The sequence below is a fragment of the Rousettus aegyptiacus genome, unplaced genomic scaffold (assembly GCF_014176215.1).
Source record: "Rousettus aegyptiacus isolate mRouAeg1 unplaced genomic scaffold, mRouAeg1.p scaffold_m13_p_6, whole genome shotgun sequence".
NCBI classification, from domain to species: domain Eukaryota; kingdom Metazoa; phylum Chordata; class Mammalia; order Chiroptera; family Pteropodidae; genus Rousettus; species Rousettus aegyptiacus.
The window spans coordinates 90,665,028-90,691,311 of NW_023416309.1; the positions used below are offsets into that span (position 1 = coordinate 90,665,028).

General features: G+C 38.9%; 1 protein-coding gene across 4 annotated transcripts in view; it reads right to left on the minus strand.

Annotated features, from left to right (window-relative positions):
- ANKFN1 (ankyrin repeat and fibronectin type III domain containing 1) overlaps window positions 1–26,284 on the minus strand; it is a 527,248-nt gene that overhangs the window by 132,240 nt on the left and 368,724 nt on the right. For all 4 annotated transcript variants that reach the window (XM_036222287.1, XM_036222289.1, XM_036222288.1 and 1 more), the window contains 2 exons: window positions 17,056–17,190; window positions 1,001–1,202 (listed from right to left, as the gene is read on the minus strand). In XM_036222287.1, coding sequence (XP_036078180.1) covers window positions 1,001–1,202; window positions 17,056–17,190 — 337 coding nt within the window. The remainder of the gene's footprint in view (window positions 1–1,000; window positions 1,203–17,055; window positions 17,191–26,284) is intronic.

A 26,284-nucleotide genomic window follows, 5' to 3' on the forward strand; every position in this document is an offset into this window, starting at 1 on the left:
GCCATATTTGCTCTCACTCTTAAGTCATTTCCTCCTCCATGCTTTTGTTGGCAAACTCTAGCATGCTTCTATCTGGAAAGGCTAGGGCTCATTTCTGTTTTAAGCTCAAACAAATGGTGCCATTACCCCCCTGCAGAAATACCCTTGCTGAGCATGGTAATGTTATGCCCTCGGCTTTTACTGAGGGCCAATATAAGAAACTGCCATTTGAGAATGTTTGTAACATCACCAATTCTATTCTTTAGTCTCCATTACATAATTAATTATGACATCTTATAAAAACCAGAGGACTTAGTCACAGAAAAATATTAATTTCTCCTTATAGACCAATATTCTTTCAGCTCTCAGCAAATGGGATGTTATAACCAATTGTTCCCCTTTCTGCTTTGACTGACTAGGAACTCAGAAAAATGAAATGATAAATTTTAGGTACTATATTTGTCTAGGTTTTTGGTATATTTATTTTTCTTTCCACATCCCCATTTCTTTCTCTAGTTTTTTCCATTCCTCCCCCCTCACTTTCTCCCTTGCTTTCTCCCTCTACTTCTATCCCGATCTCTTGATTTATTTCCCATTATATAATACACATGAATTTTTGGCTTGGATTCTGTTTTGAATGCCTTTAGAAGGCATACACGATATACATTATAAATAAATAAAATATTGTTAAGTTGATCATTCAATATTTGAATGAACACTGGAGCTCTCAAATGCCCATTTAATCTCATGCTCCATATTTATCAAACTGCTATTTTTTGGTTTCTTTGGTTTATTAGAGAAAGAAAAACTAAGGGAAAAGAAAGGAAAAGAAATTAAGAAAAAAATAATCTCATGCTCAACTCATACATCAGCTAACAACATAGATATGTGCAGTTCCTATCTTACCTGATTTCCAGCATTTATAAAATTGCTAATGTCAGGTTCTGAAGTAATGTCACCTGAGAATCTCCTTAAATCCAAACACAACTCAAACCGAGAAAAGAATAAAAAGTTTTATTACCACCGAGGTCTTTCTGAGACTCAGACGATCAGTTCTTGTTCTGAAATAGGCCTCGTCAAATGAAGAATGGCTCCCCTTCAGTTTTTCAGAGAGATTCCTGTATAGGCGCTTAGCAGCATTGGGAGATGATGGGGCGCTGTGTTTCTTTGACTGGGAAAGATGTAGATTCTGCATTTGTTGGGTCATTTTCACACGGCAGTTCCTAAGAGGAGAGACATCTGCTGTATCTATCATTTACACAACATAATTATAAGTTGATGCAAAATTTTATCATCTCCAGTAACCATCTGAAATCTTAATAAAATATTATAGCTGGAAAGGACCTTAGAAATCATCAGATCCAGCTTTTTTTCACGTAATAGATGAGAAAGCTGAAACGCAGGGAAGGAAAGTGGCTTGTTTATGACCACACGGCTAATTAGTGGCAGAAATGAAATGACAGCTTCCATTTACTGTATTAACATATACATTTACACACATATGACATGAGCCTCTACTCAGAGTCTTTTGGTCTCTATTCTACTGGGAAGAAGCATCTCAATTCTATAACCCAGGGAGTCTGTCCAGTTCCTCTTGGGCATATGTAATCGGTATCTTTCTACTTACTTTCTAGATGCTGCCCTCTGTTGGGTATATAAGAGAATGGGATTGTTGCCTGCAGATCCCTCGTCTCCTGAGATGTTAAACTGTGCCTATTTTCTGAGATTCAGTGGACTACCCGGTGCCCAGAGGTTTGGGAGATTTAAATCCATAGGCCCATCCCTGCTTACCTGCTACCACAGACAGTGTCATCCAGGGCACTCACCACTGGCATTTCCTAAGTAGTACTCGACTGCTGTTCCACAAATCTCTAAACAGGTCCCAATATCACACGTGAAGTCAGTTTCCCGGAGATTAGCCACGGTATTTCGAAAGCCACCCATCATTATATTGGGTACTGCTATCGAAATAGCAGTGCTACTATGGCTCTGGCTGCCTGGCGTGCACATGTGTTTTGGATGAACAAATGCATGAATGAAATCACTGGCCAAGGCAGTTATGTGCAAGGTGTCTCCACCTCCAGTGCAGCCTCTGGCACATTGAGCCCAGGTCTCTCTAGAGCATGTACTACCTTCCCACCACCTCCCCTTAAAATCTCTAGTGGAGCCTTTCATTTGTAACGCTGCCGTCACTACTTAGCTGTGACCCTTAGGTCATCTCTAGTCCTTCAATTTTTATAGCTCTATGGACCCCATAATATAATATTATTTAGAATCTCTTTTACTGACCAGACTTTTCACAGGACTGACTTTAATGCTTCCCCCATTCCTATAGAATAAAATCTAAATTCTTTAGCCTCTCACATAAGTGGCCTTGTCTCATACTGTACTTCTATATTTTATGTTTCAGTCTTTGTGACCTCCTTAGGGTTTCCTAGGTAGTTCAAATGTATTCCTACCTCTGGGTCTTTGTATGCACTGCTCTGCATGTACTGGAATTCCATCTGTGTCTTCATTGCCTTAGAAATGATCGTTGATCCTTAAAATTTATGCTTCAGTGGTCTCTGACATCCCCAGGCAAATTTATGCATTTCTTTCTTTATTCACTTAGTATATGCCTATTATAACAAATCTTTTATTGTATTACAACTGTCTCCCAGTGTCTACATACTTCTTAAAAATAAGGACTGCCAAGTATTAATTTTTATATCCCCAGCACTTAAAATGTGCCTTCCTCAGGGTAAAATAAATATAACACAGATCGGGATATGAATTGCTACTTCTTCACCTACTGACTATATGATCTTGGACAAATTACTTAACATGTCTAAATCTCACTTTACTCATTTATGAAATAGGGATAATAATAACTTCTAAATATTATAGTTTTAAGGATTTGATGACATAATGCATGTGAAGAGTTTCAAGTATAAGATAGCTTATGGCAACTCTCATTTTTGTGATAGCAGATATTCAATAGATACTTTAGAATAATGGATGCACATATGAGACTCTATTACATGTAATATATTATGGGGCTATCCAGAAAGCTAATTTTCTCCCCATGCTTCTGAATTGGGTTTCATGTCTACTAGCACTAATTAAGCTCGACTCTCCTGTACTTTAACAAATAGAGATCCATCTTCATTACATTGTTGAATGTCTTTAGATACCTTTTAAGTCTCGCTTGCAGTTTTCTCCAATACAAAAAGACTTTCTAGTGATTTTCAAGGTGGCCAGACCTATCGGGTACTAATCATGTCCAACAGGCCCTATTCAGTCTTACCTAAATGATCATATTTACATTTGGAAGAATGATGTAAAACACTGTGGTACTGTAGTGTGTATGTACATGTGGATGTGTTTTCATGAAACTTTAATAATCTTTTAATTTACACAAGAGCAGACATGGAAAGAGTGGGTGACTTGGCATCCTTCTCCTTCCAGCTACAAATCCTTTACCTTTTACTCAGTAGCAACTACAGTATTTCCTCTCTATCTTTTTATTCCCATGAAAATTCCAGGTTGATATGCAAGCTGGCTCACATGAAGATTGCCTTAAACTCTTTCTGCCTTCTGTCTGTAGCCTTTCCCTTCAGCATTAATGCCCCAGTTCATGCCATCTGCCTTGTCGACATCATTATCATTCCCAAAATAACTCTATATTCTTTTGTATCTCTCACAGTGCCCAGGAATCCAGTAAATAAATTCTTGTCGATTGATCAAATTCCAGTTACTTGCCTTATAACTGATGACACCTACCCACTGGCCTCTTTTGTCTTTGCTCATGTCCCATCTGTCCTCTTCAGTCAAAACAGGTTGACTTTCTCTGTCTCTTTGACTCCCTTCTCACACTTTCCCAGCTGTCTCTTCCTTCCGGGCTATTGTTTAGCATGTTTCTATTCTTCTAGATTTCCTCTATCACTATGTTTTATTTTCTACCTCTATATTTAAAGTTTTGTCTGATGAGAAATACTGAGGAAAACAGCTTTCTATGATCTGTTCTCATAAACATGGATGACCCTCCCAACTCACTGTGCTCTAATTTTTTTTACCCTTATGGAAAGGGACAAGCATGTGAGAAACAGTGTAGCTTTGGCTCTGGTATTTGGCAGACCCTAACTTGAATCATGATATTGTTATCTATAATCTATGTGATTTAGGACACTTTATATAAATTCTCTGGGTTTATTTAATCATATATAAAAAGAGTTCTTACAGAGTTGAATAGTAAACAAATTAAGAAATGAACGGTCCATATCCTATTTGGTGCATAGCAGCCACTCAATAAATAACAGCAATTATTAAGGTTACCTCAAGTGTTCTTCTCAAATCAGAGACACCGAAGTGTACTGTAACAATTTAACCATTTTTTGCTTGTTTTAAACGCTGTTTAAATCTAATTTTGTGTGTTTATTAAACTATTTAATTTTTATTTTGATAAAAAACAAGTTTAGATCTTTTAATATGTATGTTTTCAGTAACTGAAGAGTAAAACAGAAAGAGCAAGTAGAACTTCAAACTATTCAAAGGAAGAGAGGAATAAGATAAGTTGAAAAAACTGGAAAATAAGAAACAAAATAAGAAAACATTATGAATAGAAATGTAAAATGGAGCAGTTGGGCTACAATTTAATATATTGTGAGCACAGTACATTCAAATGGTTTACTTCTCCTAGTAAAAGACAAACCTCTCCTTGAGAGCATTTAGATCTTGCTCCCCAGCACGTCATCAGTTTGGCTCAAATAAACTAAAAGAAAAAAAAAAAAAAGAGACAAACCTCTCCAACTGAGATTTTAAAAAACTCGTTTATAAGTCATAAACCTAAAATAAACATGCCACAGAAATACAAGAATAATATGACAGTGGGGACAGCAAAGTCAGAACCTCCAAAACTCCTATCACTAGCAAGAGTTGTCAGAATTAAATTTTTTCAGAACACTGGAAATTAACCAAAAGTTTGCAGCATTCCAAGAAGTGTTTATTGAAGAAAAGTGGCTGAACTCAGTAAGAACAGTGAATTTTGTGGCACTTTTAACTTCCCCAGCTCTGTGGTAGTTATGAAGATCAACAGCCTACATTCGTAGTATAAAAACAATAGTCTGGCAGCCATTGGATGGAGTAGAATGATGATGCAGCTCCTTCAAAACTCCATTTTGAAAGAATTATCATTATTTGACCTGTCTGGTAGTTCCTTGAAAGACCCCACTCATAAGTCTTTTCTCTATTTGACCTGACTTGGAGCTTACCAAGTGAAAATAACCATTTCCTCTGGGGCATCTGTCAGAAACAAACATCAGCAATTGCTAAGGTCACAGCTTCCTGAAGTGGTGGTTTAAGAGTGAGGCAAAAACAGTAGACTGACCAAAAACTTAAAGGAAAAGCTGGGGAATGGGATGTCCATAGAGGATTGTGAAAAGCTCTGACACATTCCTGGGGATCTGTCAGTCCACATGAATGCCCAGGGTTGGGAGTATTCACATGAAATATCTGAGAAGGTCTTAAGCTCTCGCTCGTCTCTGCTGGACTTTGAGGTTCTGTGCAAGCAAGAAGTGATAGCAAAGGCAGAGCTGTCAACTGCCTGGTGAGAACAGAAAGGTTCATCTCAACATGCACACAGAGCCCCTCTGCAAAGACCAGGAGACTTTTTAGTTCTAGGCATTAGCCGACCACTAAGCTAATCAAGCAGAGACTTCAGTGGCCATATATGACAAAAAAAATACAGACTTTACAGATTTAGTTTTGAAAAAAAAATCACTAAACAAAAAACCTTGAGAAGGGGGGAGAATAATCGGATTTCTAGAGTTGCCACCTTATAGTATTTAAGATGCCTACTTTTCAACAACAACAACAACAATAAAAAAGGAGACATGCAAAGAAACAAAAAAAAATATGTCCCATCCACAGGAGATGAAGCAGTTGATAAACATTGCTACTGAAGAAGTCCAAATGTTGAATTTATGAGACGAAATCTTTAAATTTGAAGTTTTAAATATATTCAGGGAACTAAAAGAAACCATGTCTAAAGAAATGAAGGAAATTATGAGAATGAAGTTTCACCAAGTAGAGAATATCAATAAAAAGGTAAAATTTTAAAAATGAAGCCAGAATCAAATGGAAATCTGGAATTGAAAAGTACAGTAACTAAAATTAAAAATTCACTAGAGGAGAGGGGAGAAAAAAATGGCATAGATGATGGAGGCTCTGTGCATCCCTCTGGGAACCAAATCAAAGTTGTGACGGAAATGAGGAGCAGCAGCAAGGAAAAATTACCTGGGATCTAGATGAACAAGCCATACAACTAGGGAGAAATACAAGAAATCACCCTGCAGCGGCAGAAGGTAGGACAGAGCGAGGATGCGGGGCTGCCTGGTCTTGAGCAGCTGAGACGGAGGCTGAAGCAGTGTCAGACGCCTCTTAAAGGGGCCGTGTCCACGAGCATATTTTCGTGTGATGGACCTGCTGGCTCTGAGCACCAGTGCCTATTTGGCTGTGTGCAGGGGGCATTAGAGACTTACAGGAAGACTTACATTGTCGGAGTGGGGGCCAAGGTGAAACTCGCTCTATACAAAAGTGCCTGTGGTATCCATTGTTCCTTGTTGGGCCCTCTTCACTCCCAGTGTGCCAGACACAGTGCCGCCATAGCCGTGAAATCATCAGACTGGATAACAGAGGTCACTCCACCCAGAGGATTCCCTGAAGTCCCACCTCCCCCAACTCGCAGCCCCACCACTCAAGCCACATCCAGGTGTATACTCAGTGAGTCAGGTGCTCCTTGCTGAGCAGCGCCTAGACTCACACTGGAGACAGCTGGCCTCGGTTTCTGGTGTGGCCTTTTGAGGCAAGTATAAGCACAGCATCTGTGGATTGCTTGCTGAATCTTTACAGGTAGCCCCGGAGGGATAGAGGCTTGGACTAAGTTTGGCCTGTTGCTGAAGCCCTCTCAGGACTGTGCCACTGGACACCTACTTCACCAAATCCACACTAATAAGACCAGGAGACTTAGAAGCTTTGCTTAGTACATGGAAACAGACAAAAAAGGCAGCCAAAATGGGAAGACAAAGAAGCAGAAACCACATGAGGGAACAGAACAGAGATCCAGATATAATGGAGTTGAGTAATATAACAGATGCAGAGTTCAAAACACTGGTTGTAAAGATGCTCAAAGATCTTCTAGGAAGTATAGATAAATTCAGTGAGAACTTCAACAAAGGGATGAAAAACATAAAAATGGAAATGGTAATTATAAAAGGGAACTTGTCTGAAATGAAGAACATGTTATCTGAGAGGAGTATATTAAATGGACTAAACAAAGTGAATAAAGAAGAGGATCAAATGTCCTATCTAGAGGGACAGGGAAGCCAAGGACATTCAATCAGAAGGGCAAAAAAAAAAAAAGATGCCAAGACTATAAACATAATTTAAGGAGCATATGGGACATTATTAAAGCTCCAAATATCCATCTGATCGGTGTAACGAGAAAATCAAGTTGTTGAACCAGCTATTTGAAGAAATAATGATGGAAAACTTCCCTAAGCTGGTGAAGGAAATGGACATAAAACCCCAGGAAGCTCAGAGAATTCTAAAAATCAGAGATCCAAAGAGGCCTGCACCAAGACACATCATAATTAAAATGCCAAAGGTTAAATACAATGAAAGAATATTAAAAGCAGCAAGAGAAAAACAATTACATATAAGGGAATACCCATAAGACTGGCAGCTGATTTCTCAAAAGAAGCTATGCAAGACAGAAGGGCTTGGCAAAAAATATTCAACAGGATGAAGACCCAGGATATACAACCAAGAATAATTTATCTAGCAAAGCTATCATTTAGAGTTGAAGGGCAGATAGAGAGCTTCCCAGACAAAAATAAGCTAAAGGAATTTATCACCACCAAGACAGAATTACAGGAAATGTTGGAGGGACTTCTTTAAGAAGAAAAAATACAAGACTCACTTAGATTAAAAAACACACACAGACTAAAAGGAAGAGGATAGGAAAAGATTACTTTGATGGACATAGAAGGTATTTAAGTCAGACAGAGAAATATAATCACTATATGATTTCGCTTATGTGCGGAATCTAAGGAATAAAATGAACAAGAACAAACTAATCAAAAACAGACTCACAAATATAATGGACAATTTGGTGATGGACAGAGGGGAGAGGGGTTTGGGGGGCTGGGAGAATGTGGTGAAGAGTTAAAGAAGTAAAAATTAGTAGTTGATAGTTGGTCATGGGGATGGGGAGCACAGCATAGGGAATGCAGTCAGCATTAATATGTTGGCTAGGTGGAGGGTCAGGGGAGGGAGGGAGCGATTGGGGGAATCGTCTTACGAACTATATAGAGATATCTAACCAGTATACTATATACTTGAAACCAATTAAAATAATTAGATTAAAAAATTCACTAGAGGGGTTCAATATCGGATATAAGTAGGCAGAAGAAAAAAATCAGAAAACTGGAAGACAGATCAATTGAGATTATCCAGTTTCAAGAGCAAAAAGAAAAAAAAATGAGTGTAATGAACAGAGTCTCAGGGTCTGTGGAATACCATGAAGTGTACCAGTGTACGTATAATACAAGTCCCAGAAGAAAGAAGATGAGGAGAAAGAATATTTGAAGAGATAATGGTCAAAACTTCCCCAAATTGATCAAAAACAACCCACACATCCAAGTAGCTTAATAAATAACAAGAAGGATAAACTCAGAGATTCACACCTAGACACGTCATAATTAAATTATCAAAAGCTAAAGACAAAGAGAAAAATCTTGGGAACAATGAGACAATAACTCATTCTGCACAAGGAATCCTTAAAAAGATTTACAGCAGATTTTTCACTAGAAAACCACAGAGTCCAGAAGGAAGTGGAATTACATATTTAAAATGCTGAAAGAAAAAGATTGTCAAATAAGATTTTATTTATACAGCAAAGCTACCCTTCAAAAATGAAGGCGAAATTAAGACATTCACAGGTAAACAAAAACAGAATATGATAGCATATCTTGCCTACAAGAAATATTAAAAGGAGTCCTTCAGGCTGAAATAAAAGGACACTAGACAGTGACTCAAGTCCACATGAAGAAAGAAAGAGCATTGATGAAGAAACTATGTTGGTAACTATAAAAGGTAGTATAAATATAAGACACTGTAAGTCTGTTTCTTATTTATAACTCTTTTCTCCTTCCCGATTTAAAAGATAATGAAATGAAGATGAAATTAAGGAAACAATCCCATTTATGATGGCGCAACATTAAAAAGACTAAAATACATAAAAATAAATGTAACAAAGAAGTGTAAAACATTAACTTCTCCTCAATTACTCTGTTTAATGTGGCATATGATTCCTGGAAACTACTAATACATCATGTAATCCCCATAGACACCCATAAGAGTGTCTTGAAAATGATAGCAATAGTACTCTCTACATCTTTGTATTGAATTGAACTGGAAAAAAAAGAGACTCAAGTGTTGAATGAAATACCTGATGGGTAAAGTAGATGCTGGAGAACTGACAGGGAAATTGTTTTTGTTGTGTTAGGTCTGAGATGTCACTTCTCAGAGAGCCCTCCTTGGTAGCCAGTTTGGCTGAAAAACTCCACAGGTTGAGATCTATAGTTATATTTTATTCCATTCTTTAACCTCAAGGTAATCATAGTGGTTTTAAGCACATTTTTGTATGTAGGGACTTTGATATCAGGCTGATCTAACTTCAGGTTTTGGCTTTTGTATTTATTATGATGTTTGGTAAGTTATTTAGCTCCCCTCAGTTTTAATTTCCTTGTCTTTAACAGTAGTCTTAATCTCAATTATAATAGTCATGTCTAAAAGGGATAGTACAGTTTTAAATGAGATAATACATATCTGTTGTTTAGCAGAGTGTCTGAAATAAATAGATGCTCGACAAATATATTTTTTAACATTTATTTATTTCAGGCTCACTGTTCCCAGGCAACTACTGGTCCAGTTTCTGAAACTGTACATTCGGTTTTATTTTCTAGAATTTTATACAAATGGCATCATCACAATGTACTTTCCCGCCCGCCCTCCGCTCCCCGCAATCTGCCTTCTTTCACTTAGCTTAATTGTTTTGAGATCTTTCCATGTTGTTGTTTATCAATAGTGCTTTGTTTTTTATTGCTGAGTAGTATTGCACTGTATGGGTATACTACTTACTAATCAATGTATAAGGTATTATTTTAATAAAAAAATTACAACTTTTGGGATTTGCTCTAAAGAAAGATGTTTCTTTTTTTTTCTCTTTCTTCAGAGAGGTTTAGGGGACCTGAGTTCTAAAGGGAAAGGGTCACAGATCTGTTAATGGAAGGTGGGCTGGTCTCTGCAACATGGCTATAGGATTAGACTTTAGGAGATAGTTAGCCAGGGGGAGATATTCTATGGAAAGTTATTTCTATGGAAAAGTTATTTCTAATATATGTGTGTGTGTATATATGTATCCTAATAATTTTTTTATCCCAAAATCTTTAACAAAGGTCATGTTAAATGTTACAGACTACCAAACTTTTAAGGAAGAAATAATACGAATTCTACACAAAACTCTTCCAAAATTTGGCTTTATTTTCGATATCAGCATTGCCCTGATACCAAAAAGGCATTACAAGAAAAGGAAGCTATTACCTAATGTCTCTCATGAACATAGAAGCAAAAAATATCAACAACATGTTAGCAAAGAAAATCCAGTAATATACAAAAAGAATACTGCATCATAATCAAGCAGAGTTTATTCTAGGAAAGCAAGATTAGTGTAACATTCAATTGCTCATCAATGTAATTCACTACATTAACAGAATACAGGGAAAGATAATAGGGTCATTTTAAAAAGAAAAAGCAGCATTTGACAAATTCTACATCCATTCATGATAAAAGAAAAAAAAATCAGGAGTATAAGGGATTTCCTCAAGCTGACAAAGAGATTCTGCAAAAATCTATAGCCAACATTACACGTAATGATTAAAGATCAAGTGCTTCCTTCTAGGATCAGAAACAAGGCCAGAATGTCCACTCCTATTTTTTCTATTGTACTGGGCATCCTAGCCAGTGAAGTAAGGCAAGGAAAATAAGGAAGTAAGATTGGAAAGAAAGAAGCAAGACAGTCTTCATTTGCAGATGACATGAAAGTTCTGTAGAATAATCTAATGTACAAAAATATCCTTGGGAATAAATGTAACAAAATATATACAAAACATGTATATTTAAAACTACATGACATTAAAAGATGAAATTTAAAAAGACCTAAATAAATAGATAGACCTTGTTCATGGATTGGATCAGATAAATTAGTATTGTTAAGGTGTCAGTACAATCCCAAAAAAAATTCTGGCAGAATTTTCAAAAAGAAATTTGTAATCTGATTCTAAAATTTTTATAAAAATGGAAAGGATCTAGAATAGCCAAAACAACTTTGAAAAAGAAAAACAAAGTTGGAAGACTTATACTACCTAATTTCAAGACTTGCTATAAAGCTATAGTAATCGAGACATGTGGTATGTTGGTGTAAGGATAGCTATATAGATAAATACAATGAAATAAAGATAGACATAGAGATGAAGGAAACAGAATAGAGAGCCCATAAATTGCATATATATATATAAAATCAATCAATTTTTGACAGAGGTGTCCAGGTAATTCACTAGGGAAAATAACTTTTTTCAACAAATAATGCTTGAACAATGGGATATCTATATGCAACGAACAAACAAACAAACAAAAACCCCAAAACCAAAAAATCCCTCAACTCTTATTTCGTACTGTGTATACAAATTAACTTGAAATGAAACAGATCATAGACCCAGCTGCAAAAGCATAATCTATAAAATTTCTAGAAAAAAACATAGGAAGAGTATCTTTGTGATTTTGAATAAGACAATGATTTCTTAGAGGAGGCACACAAAACACAAACCATAAAATAAACTGGTCTTTATGAAAATTAAAAACTTCTGTTCTTTGACAGCCTGATTTCAGCTAAACTTTTGGAGGATGTGTGAATAATACACCTAGAGCCAAGCTGTAAGGAAAGAGTAACAGCATCCTAGAGAATTCAGGTCCAAAGTGTCAAGAATAACCTATGGAGAATGGAGCCTCCTCAGATTTACTTCAAAACCACCTGTTCCCTGGGCTTTGGCCATTTGCTCAAGTAACCATCATCCTTTCTCCTAACACCACCAGCTGTCTCAAGTGAAGGGCAGGTTCTGGCATGGCCTCCATCATGCTTGCTTGTGACAGTAGCTGCAGCCAGCTTTAACCCAATCAGATCCATGGAGGGAAGCTCCAGCTTCACTCATGGCTACCCTGAGGGACCGGGTAACATATCTGGAAAATGAATAGGAAAAACTGGACCAATGAAAGATAGGAGACTGGAAGTAGCCAGCAGATAATTTCCTATCCATTCTTCCCCTATGGACTGTTTTGAGGGCTTCTTGGAGGTAATCACATACGAACAATGAGATGTGAAACCTTGCTAGTTCGGTTACCACTTGTATTTGTTTTCCCTCCTTCCTTGACTCATTTCCCTTTTTCCTTCACTCCTGATGCCCAGGGGTTGTATCTCCCAGTGCCTAATAGAACATCTTAATCAGCTTTGTCTCAGGCTTTGTTTTCACAGGCCAAGACAAAATGCAATAAAATCCTATGAGAAAGTTAGTACTGTTATATTCTCATTTTACAAACAAGGAAACAGGCCTGGGGAGGTTAGGTAACTTGTCCAAGATCCTGAAGCCAGTAAAATGGAAGAGGCAGAATTCGAACTGTGGCTCCAAAGCCCATGCTCTTAGCAACCCTGCTATTATTCTGACTGAGGGAGCTTGGTCTGGCCACCTGTCAGCTTCTTCTTCCTAGACCTTGATTCTAAAGACAAGATCTTGCCCTTATTATGAGTTCTGGCATGTCTAGAGTCCCTGTTTCATAGAATATTGGTTGTGAGACTTTCTTATTGTATTTGTACTGTGAAAAAAGATCTGGGCCAGTTTAGATGAGGAGCAGTTATAAAGCAAAGCATATTAGAAACAGGAGCTCTAGCCATTTGTGACAGCTGGGTAGACAGATACATTCATGCAAGGGAACATTTCTGACAGGGACAAGATTACTCTTCAGGCTGTGATGTGAACTAGGGACCTTCAGACTTCAACTTACTTGCCTGTCACTAGACAGAAAAGAAAGTATGACCTCCCCCTCCTATTCTCCACTTGCTATTAACATGATAGGTATGTCTTTGATTGCTAAAGCGTGGCCAATTCTCTCATACTGATGATATATAATAAGGTGGAAGCATCCTTTCCAGTTCCTGTGCATTAAAAAAATAATAATAATATATTTAGTTACTCGGTGATAAATTTTGAAAAGTCAGCTGTGACTTCACAGCAAGAGGATTGATTTTTGAAGTTTTAAAGCATGTTTATGAGAAAGAAGGTAGAAAGACAATATTTGATTCTGTACTTCAGTAAAGCCTTTGTAAGTTATGTATCCCAAGATAGACCCTGGGGATTCAAAGGTGATTAAGACAGGGTTCCTCTTAGAGTGACTAACTATCTTGGTTTGCTGGGGTCTGAAGGGTTCCCAGGATGCAGGAATTAGAGTTAAAACTGGGAGAGTCCTGGGCACACTGAAACAAGTTGATTACCCCAAGGAGCTCATAGGCTAAAAAGAAAGACAGTTAATTCAAGTGTATGTAGTTATGAAATATTGTGATATGTGAAATTATGAATTAATAGTAATAGCTTTTACTTCTATAGTACTCTGTGAGCCATGAACTCTTTAGAATAATGCCTTTATATGTATCAGCTCACCAAATCCCGTAATAGTCCTGTGAAGGAAGGACTACTGTTATCCCCATTTTCTGTTAGTAAGAAACTGAAGCACTAATAATGGGCAGATCTGGGCTTCAAAGCCAGGCAACTGGGTCTGTATCCGAGATCTTAACCTCTAAATGCCTAGGCAAAGAGACAGCATGGAGGGGTGAGTGATTAACTTTGCAAGTGGTAGGAGGTGGTCCTGAGAGAAGGGAGTGTGGGGAAATGGATTGGAGAAAGTGATCTCTGAGCAAGATTTTGAACAGTAAATGAGGAATCAACTAGCAGGAAGGAAAGAAAAGGTCATCCAGGTATAATAGGTTAGGACATGGAGATGTGAAATGCCCCTGCGTTGATGGGAGACCGGTGCCCACAGGAGTACATTTCATCCATCATTCCAAGGTCTGAGAAGGAAGCCTGGAGAGGTAGCAGGGCCAGGCCATCAAGGGCTTTGCATGCCATGATAAGGAGTACAAATGTCAACTTCACAATGGGGAAGCACTAAAGAACTTTAAAGAAAAGTCGAAACATATTTTTAGAGAATTACTCTGGTAGCATCCAAAGGGTAATTGGAAGGGAAGTGGGTGTGGTGGAACCAGTGACTGAGTATGACCAAGTATGAAACTCTGTAAAAACTCCCTGTGACTTCGACAACAGCATACGACAATGGGGATGGAAAGGGCTGGAGAGATTTTAAAAATGAAGGAAGTTAAAAGGACCAAACTCGATTAGTGGTTAGATGGAGGGGCTAAAGGAATCAGGGAACCTGAAGATAACTTCTATGGGCTTTGCTTGGTTGACAAGGTGCATAATGTTCTACCAGTAATTGAAAAAAAAAAAAAGGAGATAGAGAATTCAGGAATGAGAGTGGATTTAAAAGGAGAAAGATAGTGATTTCAGCTTTCTATAGTGTGACTCTCAAGGGTCTAGAGGAAATCTAGATGATATTTTATAATCCAAGCATTCCATAAAAAGAAGGAAATAGCTTGTCCTAAAGGCTCCTTAGTTTTCTGATCAAGAGTGAAATAATTATGAGGGAAGTTCTTGGAGAAAGGTATGAAATAAATAGAAAACAATAGAATTAATATAATATTAATACAACATCCTTTGGGTTTCCCCTGAGATGGAAAACATTTAATACATTAATTTACAGTAAAGGTACCAGTAGCTTGATTGATTAATTTTCCTAAGAATACTTTTTACCTTATAAAAGACAGCAATACTTAACTGAATCCTTGATAAAAGAATTTCAGGTACCTTAATCTTAGAGATGGGACAATATTTTGGGGGGGGGGGTGGTCAAATGAGCCTTTTAGAACTCCTCAAATCTTAGTACATTTTCAGCTGCTGATTTCATGTGCATTGGTATGGAGGTGATTTGAATAACTGAAAGTTGTCCTAAGTTCCATACATGCATTCTACTCACCCTTGAACTAACTCTCCCCGAATATTTGTATGTTTTTTTTTTGTTTCAAAACACTCGAGATCTTCAGTATCTTGGCATCATAATTTAGAAAATCAGGTATTACTGATCAATATGGAAAAAAGTTATTTATATGACCTATTCCTTTGAATTTGAAGTTTTTTTTTAATGCTATTTTCTAGCTCTATTCTTCCCTTCTAATCTCTTAAGTGTGATCATGCTTCCTTCACCATGCTCTGTATCCCTTAGATGGTGGAAGGAGCATCCATCCCCTTATCCTCACATAAATAGTCATCTGTGGGTTTCTGATGCATGCTTTCTGGATTAAAGTGCATGAATAGTGATCTTGATTACCTATTGCACCCTTTAACAAGAAAGCTTTAGGTAGTATATCTCATGGATATATTAATTGAGCTTAGCATGTCTTCTTTGAAACAACCAAGAATGAGAGGAATGGAAATCCAGGGAGAGTAAGGCAATTTCCCAAAGACACACCCTTAGTCTTAGCAGGTGACCAGCAGAAGTGCCCTGCCAACCCAACATCTCTAACCACTAGGCAATTTTGTCTCCTTCCTGTTAGAATGCCATTGTTTGTGAAACAGTCAAAGTGTGGGAGAATGACCCTGCTCTTGTGATTGAGGATTGAGTGGCCTGGGGATACTTTCCACCAGGCAAAAAACATCACCCATCTCTCAGATTTCCTAACTTTGGTTTTTATTTAGAGAAACATGCTACTCACTGTTCTAATGTCATCCATCTTTGTCAGCACCCAAGGCCACAACTTCGTCTGAATGGCCAGTGATATACTGCAGACAGAGTTCACCAAAGACATTAAACTCTGTATGACATGTGGACTCTTAGCCCACCAAAGATGGATTGATGTTGCCATAAAATCTTGCAGGAGGCAGGCAAACAACAGACTAAGGAGACTTGGTGGTGGAGGTGGTGGTAGGAAAAGAAAGAGCTTTCTCCGTTCACTTTCCCCTTCTACAGAGGCTGGCGTACATACTATTTAGGAAATGAAGAAATCAAGTGAATATGGGGGTTTTAGGGGCCCAGCATAGAAAAACCAGCCTAGATTATCAATAATACTTTCAGCAGCCTTGGCTGGGCTAACGACCAGCATGAGTAACGGGATACTTAAGATATCGCAATTTGAATCTAGTGCACACTACTAACCATGTATCTTCATGGAATAAAGAAAAGATTTAAGGAACATGGGTACAAAAGTGGCAGTGGATCGAGCAAGGGTCTGCAGGCAGCCTGTCCACTGCGTCTCCCTAGGCAGGTATCCTTAACATTAGTCATGGTGTTATTCATGGGCATGCTGAGCCAGGACGGACAGACAGCATGCTGGCATTCCACTCTGCATGCCTAACTTGCAAACTGGACTTAAGACAGCAATATATCTGGGTTTATATTCGGGATTATTGGCACGATGGGATCCATCTTTACCTGATCCAACAGGTATTTTATAGGTACTCAGGAACCTGATTAGAAAATGATCTTATACAACAAAAGAATAAATTATTTTTCATCATTAATGCTAATCGATTATGCAGGCACATAATGTCCTTAAGCTTGCTGCACACAAAATGCCCAATTATTAGAAATGGGGCTTCCTCATCCCCATCCTTGCCTCTTCACATGCATGTGTATGTGCTGTTGCAGACCGCTGAGTATGTGTTTGTGTGCATTCTCCATGGACCGCCTGCAGCTAAGTTTGGAAGATGCAGGTTTTTTATATCATTTAAACCGCAGCAACATACACACATTTTAAAAACCATCAGTGACTAAGAAAGCCCCGCATTCACATGAAGAAAGAAAACAATAAATCCGACTTACCAGTTTAGGTTGTTTGAGGCAGAAGAGGAACAAGTTGTTGGTAATTGTCCAGTGCTTTCATTCAATAAATCACAGTGGCTTTGCTTTCTCCTGTGGCTCAGCCTCTGCGCAAAGCAGGCGAACCTCCTTCCTATTCTGTGTAAAGAATAAAATGCGAACGGGATCACTACAGGCAAAAGCCGAAGTCCATGATCACTAAGCTACTCTTAATGCAAAATAAAAGAGCAAATGATATACAGGGAGAGAAGGGGAGAGGGAAACAGCTTGGCTCAGAAAGTAGGTGTATTTCTGGACTGCAGCCCCGGGAAGGCTTGATTTTTCAAGCTCTTGTGCATGTAGTAAAAGGATGCCATGACTTCAGCGTGTCTTTAGCCTATTATATCTATGAGTTCCATTAAGAACAGAATGCAGGGACAAGCAGCTTTATGTCAACCAAGACTGAATCGGACCTGACTGTCACTCAGAGATGAGCAAAGGGGCAGTGAGGCAGCCAGTTAGCTTTGCACTATACCAACTGCAGAGAAAGAAATACTGTCAGGCATTTAAGAGCCCATCCAGCAATCCGTGACTGCAAATGTTCTACATCTCTCCTGGGGCAAGTCACCTCCTTATTCCCACAGCTGCTTGGGACCAGAAGCCCACAGGTGGGAGCCACACCCCCTCAATTCAATGCACCTGTGCAATCCTTTATGAGCTCCCAGATGGAGCAAGGAGCACCTTGCTCCCAGACCAGTCAGGGCTGCTCAACCAATGCTCAAGTTTTTGTCCGAGCAGCTTCCAAGAAAGTAGTCTGCAGACCGAGGACTTAGGACACCAAGAGGCTCAGTCTTAGGAGGAAGATTCCAGTGCTTCCTCCATGCCAGCCACATGTGGGTACCCCTGGCTACTTTCACGGCATTATGCTTCACATGACTAAACAGACACACAAGTGGATTTCTTAGAAAGCTGCGTATGTAGGCATTTTTCACGTTTCCTTCTGTAATAAAATAGCAAATGACCTTCACAGGGAGACATTGCTGATTGACAGCACATATGAATACCGTGAACACGCGCGCATGTACACACACACACACACACACACACACACAGATACACACATGTCCCTAGCGACAGCATTAAGAATCTAAAGCTCTATTCAGATTCTCTCTCTCTGCCAAATGAAAGCTTAGCTGCTGTGATGACTTCAGAAATAATTTTAGACCCTTCTAATAGACACCGTGGTCTGTTATTTATACCTGGAGGCAATTCAATTACCCAGATTTGAATGTGACTCTGTAGCAAATCGAGAAAAAAGTCTTGGTAATAAACAGGAGGGTAGAATGTTAATCTTTGACCTGGTGATGAATTAGAATCCTGGGAATGGCATCTTGTATTCCTGAAAACATGCCCCTTTCTAGAGACATCTCACCTGGCAGCTTACTCGTTCCTGACAGGTGCTATTCTGGAGCTGGGATCTGAGTCAAGGCTTAGTGACTCACAAAACTTGGACATCGAAAGCTAGAGCTCAGTTTAGCTTTTCCACAATTGTCTTACTTTTTCTTTCTCATCTGAAAGCAAAATCTCTCTCTGGAACATATTTTCTCTTTCTCTTCTTGGACTTATTTGTCCATGGAAGTTATGCTATGAATAATCTAATTTGGGAATATTCATGTGCTTGAGGTTGGTTCAGAAGATTATTTTTTAAAATAGGAGTCAGGCTAACTTTTCTCAGTTTAAGCCTAAATGACTGCCAGGTAGAACTTTACCCTTATCTGTAGAAAAACTTTGACTTCAATGCAGATCTGCTTAAATAACATCTGCTGGCATAGGCCAGGTGACTCTGAGTAATTCTACTAAGGTTAGGGGCTGCCTCGTAGGGGTTATGAGTTCAGTATGCTTTTAAACCTAAAAGGATGATGCCTCCTGTAATAGGGGCATTGCCTCCTGGTGCTAATGCTCAAATCTGAGTTATTTCATAAACCCACATCCATTGCAGAGGAAATACATTCATTAATCCACATTTTAGCAGGCATTTATTAAGTACTTAGTAGATTAGATACACTGTGCCAAATACTTTAATGTTACCAAAAGCCTACTGATGAAATATAAAGTCTCTGAAATACTTTAGCAAAAATCTCCATAATCTGACTCTACCTACCTCTCATCTAATTTCTTGCCACCTTCTTACTCACCTTCCATGCTATCTTTTTTAATATCTTTCAATTCCTTGGACATGCCATACTCTCTTAATTTCAGAATTCTGCATATGTTATTCTTCTGCTTGAATGTTCAGTCCCTTTGTCTAATTCATGTACAGTCTTAGAGTCTTAGCTTAAACCTCAGCTCTAAAGGATATATTTCTAGCCCCTGGGCTGTGAGGTTTCTTACTCTGTGGTTTTATAGCACCTTATACCCTCCCATCATTTTGTTGCACTTACTTGTTTAACATCAGTCATCCCCATCATACTGTAAGAGTTTAAGTACAAAAAGTCTTTTTTTCAGTGTCTAGCAGAGTTCCTGGCATGCAGAAGGCATTCAGTGAATATTTAGTCACTATTTTGTTGAAGTGTTTAGCATGTATTTGTTGACTGAATGAATAAACCATTTCAAAGAATAACGGGGGTTTGATAATTGAAAGGGACCCCAAAGTTCATTTAGCGCATCTAATTTTTCTTGCCAAGTGGCCATCCATTGAAAGCTTTCCGCCTTCGAGTACTCCTTCTCGACTAATCTCAGCCCATACTGATTACACACTTGCTTCGTCCCCCACCCCCAGCCCTTTTACAGCATGTTCTTGCTTTTTGTTCTCCAGCTGTTTCCTGGAGTTTGTCTCATCTCTATAAACTGGTATTCTCCATAATTCCTAGCATAAGCCTACAATTATTTGATGCTTGATGCATTCAACAGCAAACATTTGAACAGGGTTTTAAATGATCAGAGGCTTGCTTTAGGAAGATTATCCTGGTATGAGGGAAAGGATGGGTTGGACTGCCAGACCTCGACAAGACTCTAATACTGACCATGGCACGAAGATGGGATTTGAAAGCAGCCTTGCTTTTTCTCCCCCTCCCCCTCCCCCTTTACCCCACCCTCCATATCATAATACCAGTGTTCTCATTTGGAACACTGAGAATGTTTGTTCCATACTCAGCACTTCCCCTCCACCCAATTCCACCCCCACAGTTGGTTCATTTGCTTGGATTATTTGTGAACCTGTCTCACTCATTAAAGTTCCTTTGAAGAGAGGGATTGCATTTAAATTATTTTCTATCTTTTTCTTCCAGATCTTGCAGTTTGTATCTTCCAGATAGTAAGTGCTCAACAAATACTAACAAAGAAAAGCACTTACTCTATGCCAAGCGTTTGATGAAGCACTGTGGTGAGGAGGGGTTACAAAGATGAATGAGACATCTTTTCAAAGATAAAAAAAGATTTATTTAGTGAGAGAGATGCAACTTATTATAATACAGGGCAGAATTAAATAAGTGCCAAGAAAAAGTATGAGCAATGTGCTTAGGGAGCACAAAAGAATTATTACTTCCTTCTGGTTGCTTATGGAAGATTCACAGAGAAGGATGCATTTGAACTAGAGCTGGAAGAATGAAGATCCCTAGGGATTGAAAAGAAGAGGAGGAAATGAAGTCAATGCACGGAGTTCCTGGAATATTTGGGAAGTGACAGTAGTCCATTTGGGCTGGAGTAAATGGTAATGGAGAGACAGAATGGAATTTAGTTTCCAAAAGTAGTTAGGGGCTAGACTGGGGAGTGCTCGGATGCTAAGTGAAAGAGTTTGGACTCTGTCCTGTATGTGATGGAGATTTGAGCAGGAGAATGTCAGTGTAGCTGATTAAGATCCCTCCGATCTAGCCACTGTGGCCCAGCCATTGTGGTCCATGAACTGAAGTGGTAAGAACCTGTAAGATCACGGGAAGCAGGAAGACATTGATGGTGGAGGGGGGGGGGCGGTGAAAATGTAAATTAGGAGGTGAAGGCAGTAGGTAAATGTTTAGGACTTTTCAATGGTACAGATGGGAGCAGGGGAGGAAGTGAGAGAGCGTGAGAAAGAAGCTGACTTTTAAAGTTTTAACCTGTATAATGGCAGATGGTGACATCGGTCAATCCCAGTACACAAACATAGAGATAATTTAGGCATTCGCGTCATGGTCTGCGCACCTTTTGAAGATAGAGAATAGAACAGGAGGCTGAGTTCTAGGAGCCACGTGAATGGCCTGGACTGCTTTGAAGAAGTCATTTAGTAGCAGCTAAAGAAGTCATTTTAGGCTGTGACAGATGACCTACCTCTGGCAACCCACAGGGCCATTTGCAGGGGAATGTGTGTAGAGTTTCATAAGAGAAAGGACTCCCAGGTTAGATGTGAGGATTTGCAGTTTCCCATCTCGGAGTTGTTCAGCTTAGTGGAAAGAACACTGGTTTAGGATGGGGAGTTTGAGTTTGAGTCCTTGAGTTGCTCCTCACCAGCTGTATGACCTTGGGCAAGTTACTTTCTATCATGAGGTCTCAATTTTCCCACTTGTAAAATGAGGGAGTTGGGCCAGTTAAATTCAAACGTCCCTTTTAGCTCACCGTTCTCTGATTTGCGAGGTGCAACATTTAGAATCTCAGAATACGTATGAAATTAGGTCAAAGACCACCAGCATCAGAAGCTCCTAATGCCCACTTTCTCCTACAAAATTATGCCCATATTTTGAGACTGTCCATATATCATTGCAAATGCTTGTCTGCCCTGCGGTTAGTTCTATGTGGTTTGTTTATAAGACATAAATTTAAATTGATCACTTTTTGATGACCATTTTCTAACAATTTTTCACTTTTTTTTCAGCAGTTTTTTTTTTTTTTATTATTTTTTTTAGGGGGTGCCTTTTCAATAGAGTCTCAAAATTAAATTATGGGAAGAAAGCGCAGTCCCTTACTGTGGTCAGCAGAGTCTGGCCAGCCTACTTCCGCTCCCTAATCTCCTGACCTTCCTTAGGGCGAGGCTGCTCAATCACTCACGGCTCCAATTCTTTTTTTCAAAAATAAAATGTGCTACTTATCGAAAAGCTGCTAAAAAGGAGACAAAAAAAATAGGAAAAGAAAACTAACACCCCAGGGTGTATCTGAACATGCTTATTATGTGTGAAGTTGTTAGTAATGAATGTGAAACTGTTCCTCCTCCTCCCTCTCAATTTCTAAGCCCCAAAGAAAAAAGAAAAGGGGGTGGGGGAGGGCGATGGCTATTCAATTCAAAGCAGACCTTTTCAAAAGGTGCAGACTGTTCATAGCCATGGTATTTCTTGATTATTTTGCTTAAAGCACCAGTTGACCTTTCAAAGTAAAAGTAAAGGTCCCAAAATATCCTGAGAAACCCTCTTTTGGATTTTTTCTTTCTAAGTTTTGGAGACTAGACTCATGACATTCAAAAAGAGTCTTCAAAAAAAGATGGTCCGTATAACTTCTAGTGTGATTTGATGACAGAGTATTTATCTGAATGAATCATGTGAGATTTTTTCCGGTGCTGCATTTTCGAGAAATGGAATTCTCTTAAGGAGGTTACAAACACTTCACTGACAGCTTTCCAAGAACGGCCTCATACTGCCTCTCGGCAGCCTCTCTCCGGGCTGTAGCACCGATGTGATAATCAGGGTCCCTGCTTCTGAAAAGTCTTCTTGTTCTGGCTGCCACCCTCCTTTCAGTCATCATTAGAATTCTCAAGCTATGAATCCCCTATTGTCTGTGTGAGCCTGGGATCCCCCACACCACGCGGAGGAAGGAATGTGAACCTCCTAGGTCTGGCTCTAAGTCTCAACGTTATCCAGCAGGTCACAAAGCCCCATTTATACACAGCTCCGAAGTTTTATCATAATTCTTTATCTGCGCAGCCCCATATATTCTCTAGGGCAGTCAGGACACATTCGGTAATGAAGCCCATTTATCCTCATTTTCTCAATTGGCACACTTAAAGTTCTAATATTTATGTTCACACTGTCCTAATTTTGGATGTCAAAGATACTATACTAGACAAGTAGCATTGCCAAAGGATAATTGAGCAGCTCAGAACAGTTCACCAGCGTCTGGATGGTGATGTGATTTGTCATATTACCTTCCAATCATTTCATCATGAATAGTTACTTTTTACTAGCTCAGCGGAAAAAAAATAATAAATGCTGCCACTGATCAAACACCTCCTGTGTGCCATGCAGCGCTATCACCGAACTCTCACACCCTACAAAGAGGATTACCCACTTTGTATCGATGAGAGAACTATGGGTCAGAGAAGTTGACTAACTTCTTTATACGTGCTAAGGGCTGAGCTCATACTCAAACCCAGATCTCTGCAAAGTTCATGGCATTGGTGCCCACTCCTTTGCCTCTTACCAGCAAAACGGTTTGTGAGTTGCTTTGAATTAGTATAACACGGTTATTTTTCATCACAAATATATGAAGAATTATGAACTCAGGGCTGTTAAAATATTTTGGCCAACTGGGTAATGAAGTCTCTGTTCTGATAAGCATTTAGCACAATGTAGGGTGGGAGTAAGCATCTGTGGCATATATTTCACCTATCAATAGGTGGCAGCATTCACCTAAATCTCTCCAAAAGGAATTAGCATAGGTCACTTCTTGCTACCGTCCCCAAGGCCATCTGCATTCTTTGATGCACTGGATTTTTATAAAAAATAGCGCTTAGAATAAATGGGTTGCTAACTGGATCTTGAACATGTCTCTGTATGGTAAGATTTAGACTGTGGTGGGGTTGTGGGGTGGGGGCGGCTATGAGCCATCACAGAGATGTCGGGACCTCTCCCCATTTACATCCAACTTGGTCATTTCTCTGGGGAGGTCTTTCATTTGCTCAAAGCTCGAGATGATTTTTGCATCTTCACTTTAAGAGTGTTTATGCAGAATTCTCATGCGATTTAAAAATGAAATCATTAATGCCTTAGGATTTGATAATTCATGCATTTATAATTCAGAGAAAGAGTTTAATCGGATCAAGACAATAAAGCTATTAGCAGACTGCATGGTTTAGACATGGTTTCAAAACCCCAATGTACATGTACCTCTATCCATCAAACCATGTGAATCTTCACCAGGAAGCATGAAAACTGAAGTTCATGAGGTAAGTAGATGTTCAACATACAAGTCAAAGTGGTCAAGCTAATGAGTCAAAGTACTGAAAGATAAATGACTGCCGAGTTTTAATATCAAATGTTAATATCAAAAAAAAAATCTACACTTAAATGTATTAGTACAAAATCCATTTCTGTTTTCCAGCTGCCAGTAAGAAAGAGTCTACCTAGAAGGATTTTTTTTTTTTTTAATAAAGTCAAGAACACAGATGCAGTGGTAAGTAAAAGGATAAGTGAAAGATTCTTAGACCTATCTTAATGTTGGTTGATGTCTCCATTTTTATTTGGGATACTTGGAATTGATCCTTATCAGTTATGACCAAGAATACTCGGAAATCAGATAAGATGGAGTGTCCTAACTTTCAGAACTAAGAAGCTGACTCAAGTAAGATTCTTAGGAAATCAGATTCTCTCAAAAGAATTTAGATTGGCTGGTGGGTGAAAGTCGAAGTCTTTGGAGACGGCATATTAACTTTCTTTTTTTTCGGTCCCAAATCAAATGAGTGTCTCTTCTCTCACGGTAGTATCTGTAACTATGTTAGCCCTCTTGGCACAGTTTCACTTTGTTAGCATTACTTCTACTTTCCTTACTGCATTGTGAACTTTGTGAGGGCAGGACACAGGCCTCACTAACCTTTGACTTTGCCTCTCAGCTCGGTACATATATGTTTAATTGAACTGAGAGAGAACTCAAAGGAGTGCATTTTATTCTTTTGTCCTTAGATTTAAAGAAAGATGACAGCTTTGGTGTTGCATATTACACATGGGTCACATTTCTTGTTTCTCATCTAGTTCTTCCATTTCAGGACAGCATTGCTAAGTGGCTGTAGGCAGATCATGCCAAAGCCCATCATCCCACCCCTGGAACCATTAATTAACTAATTTCATGTCCTGGGCAGGGCTACCTTATTTTTGTAGAATGCCCCAGGCATATGAAGGTTAAATGCAGAGGCAGGCAAACAAGTCATTCATTACCAGGGACATTAAGTGACCCACATCTAGTGTATCATTTCAATCACTAATGTTTCCTGCCTTTGTGGTTTGGAGACCCAACCTGCACCAAAACGCCGAACACTACAATGCTGTTTCCTAACGGTAGCTATCATTGTTTCCCATATTAGGGCAAAGGTGAGCATAAGGGGAGACATTCATTTTCAAAGGCTTACGAAATTACATCCAACCTATTAAGCATATCAGGAGATACTGCCATGCTCGGGAAATGAATTACCCAGCTGAATATCACAAGCATAATGAAGTTGTCAGCAGCAACAGTGCAAATGTAGATTGTCTGATTATGTGTTCACTATGCTAGCCATTCAGGCACACACTGGGGAGGAAATTGTTGTTCACCATATTGTTCACCACATTCTCAGCTCCATCCTTAGCCATGGTGATAAACCTGATATCTCTAGAAGCACATGGAAAACAACAACAAACCTGAAAGAGCATCCTCTTATTTCTAGCATGGCTGCAGTCTTTCCCCTCCAGGGGCTCAAATCTGTCATCTTATTTTCAAAAAATCACCATGACAAGAAGGGTAAGTTTAGATTCTGTTCCTCCAAACAAACATTTCACAATGAGCTTCCTTGACCTTTGTTAACTTCAGAATAATCAGGAGTTTAGCAAGGAAGGTTTAACTATGTGGGTGGGACTTGCACCTTTCTTTTGAGTCAAAGATGAAGGCAGGTTGAGTCGTTCCTTTCTGCAGAAGGATCTGACTAGGCGATATCTCTTGATATCAACTGTAATTGTCTTAATTTTTCCCTGGCTTTTTAAAGAAACACTTTGAGCTTTCTCTTTTATTAATTCAGGAGGTCAAACTAGATCTCAAAGGCCCCTTATAGCTCTAACGTGCTGTGGCATCAAAAAGTTACTAGAGCACTTAGCTCAAAAAAGAGTATCTCTGCCACAAAGACAAAATGATTTATTTCTACCCAGCTACTTGGTTTGTATTGGAAATATGTTGATACTTCAGAACAAATACACCTGACCTTTCTTTCATTAGAGTGCACAGAAATCTGCTTTAAGCATGTGTTATTTATCAGGAATGTTTGCTTTAAAAAAAAAAAAAACTGATGTAGACGTGTCTCGCTCATTAATAGAATCCTATATCTATTCGA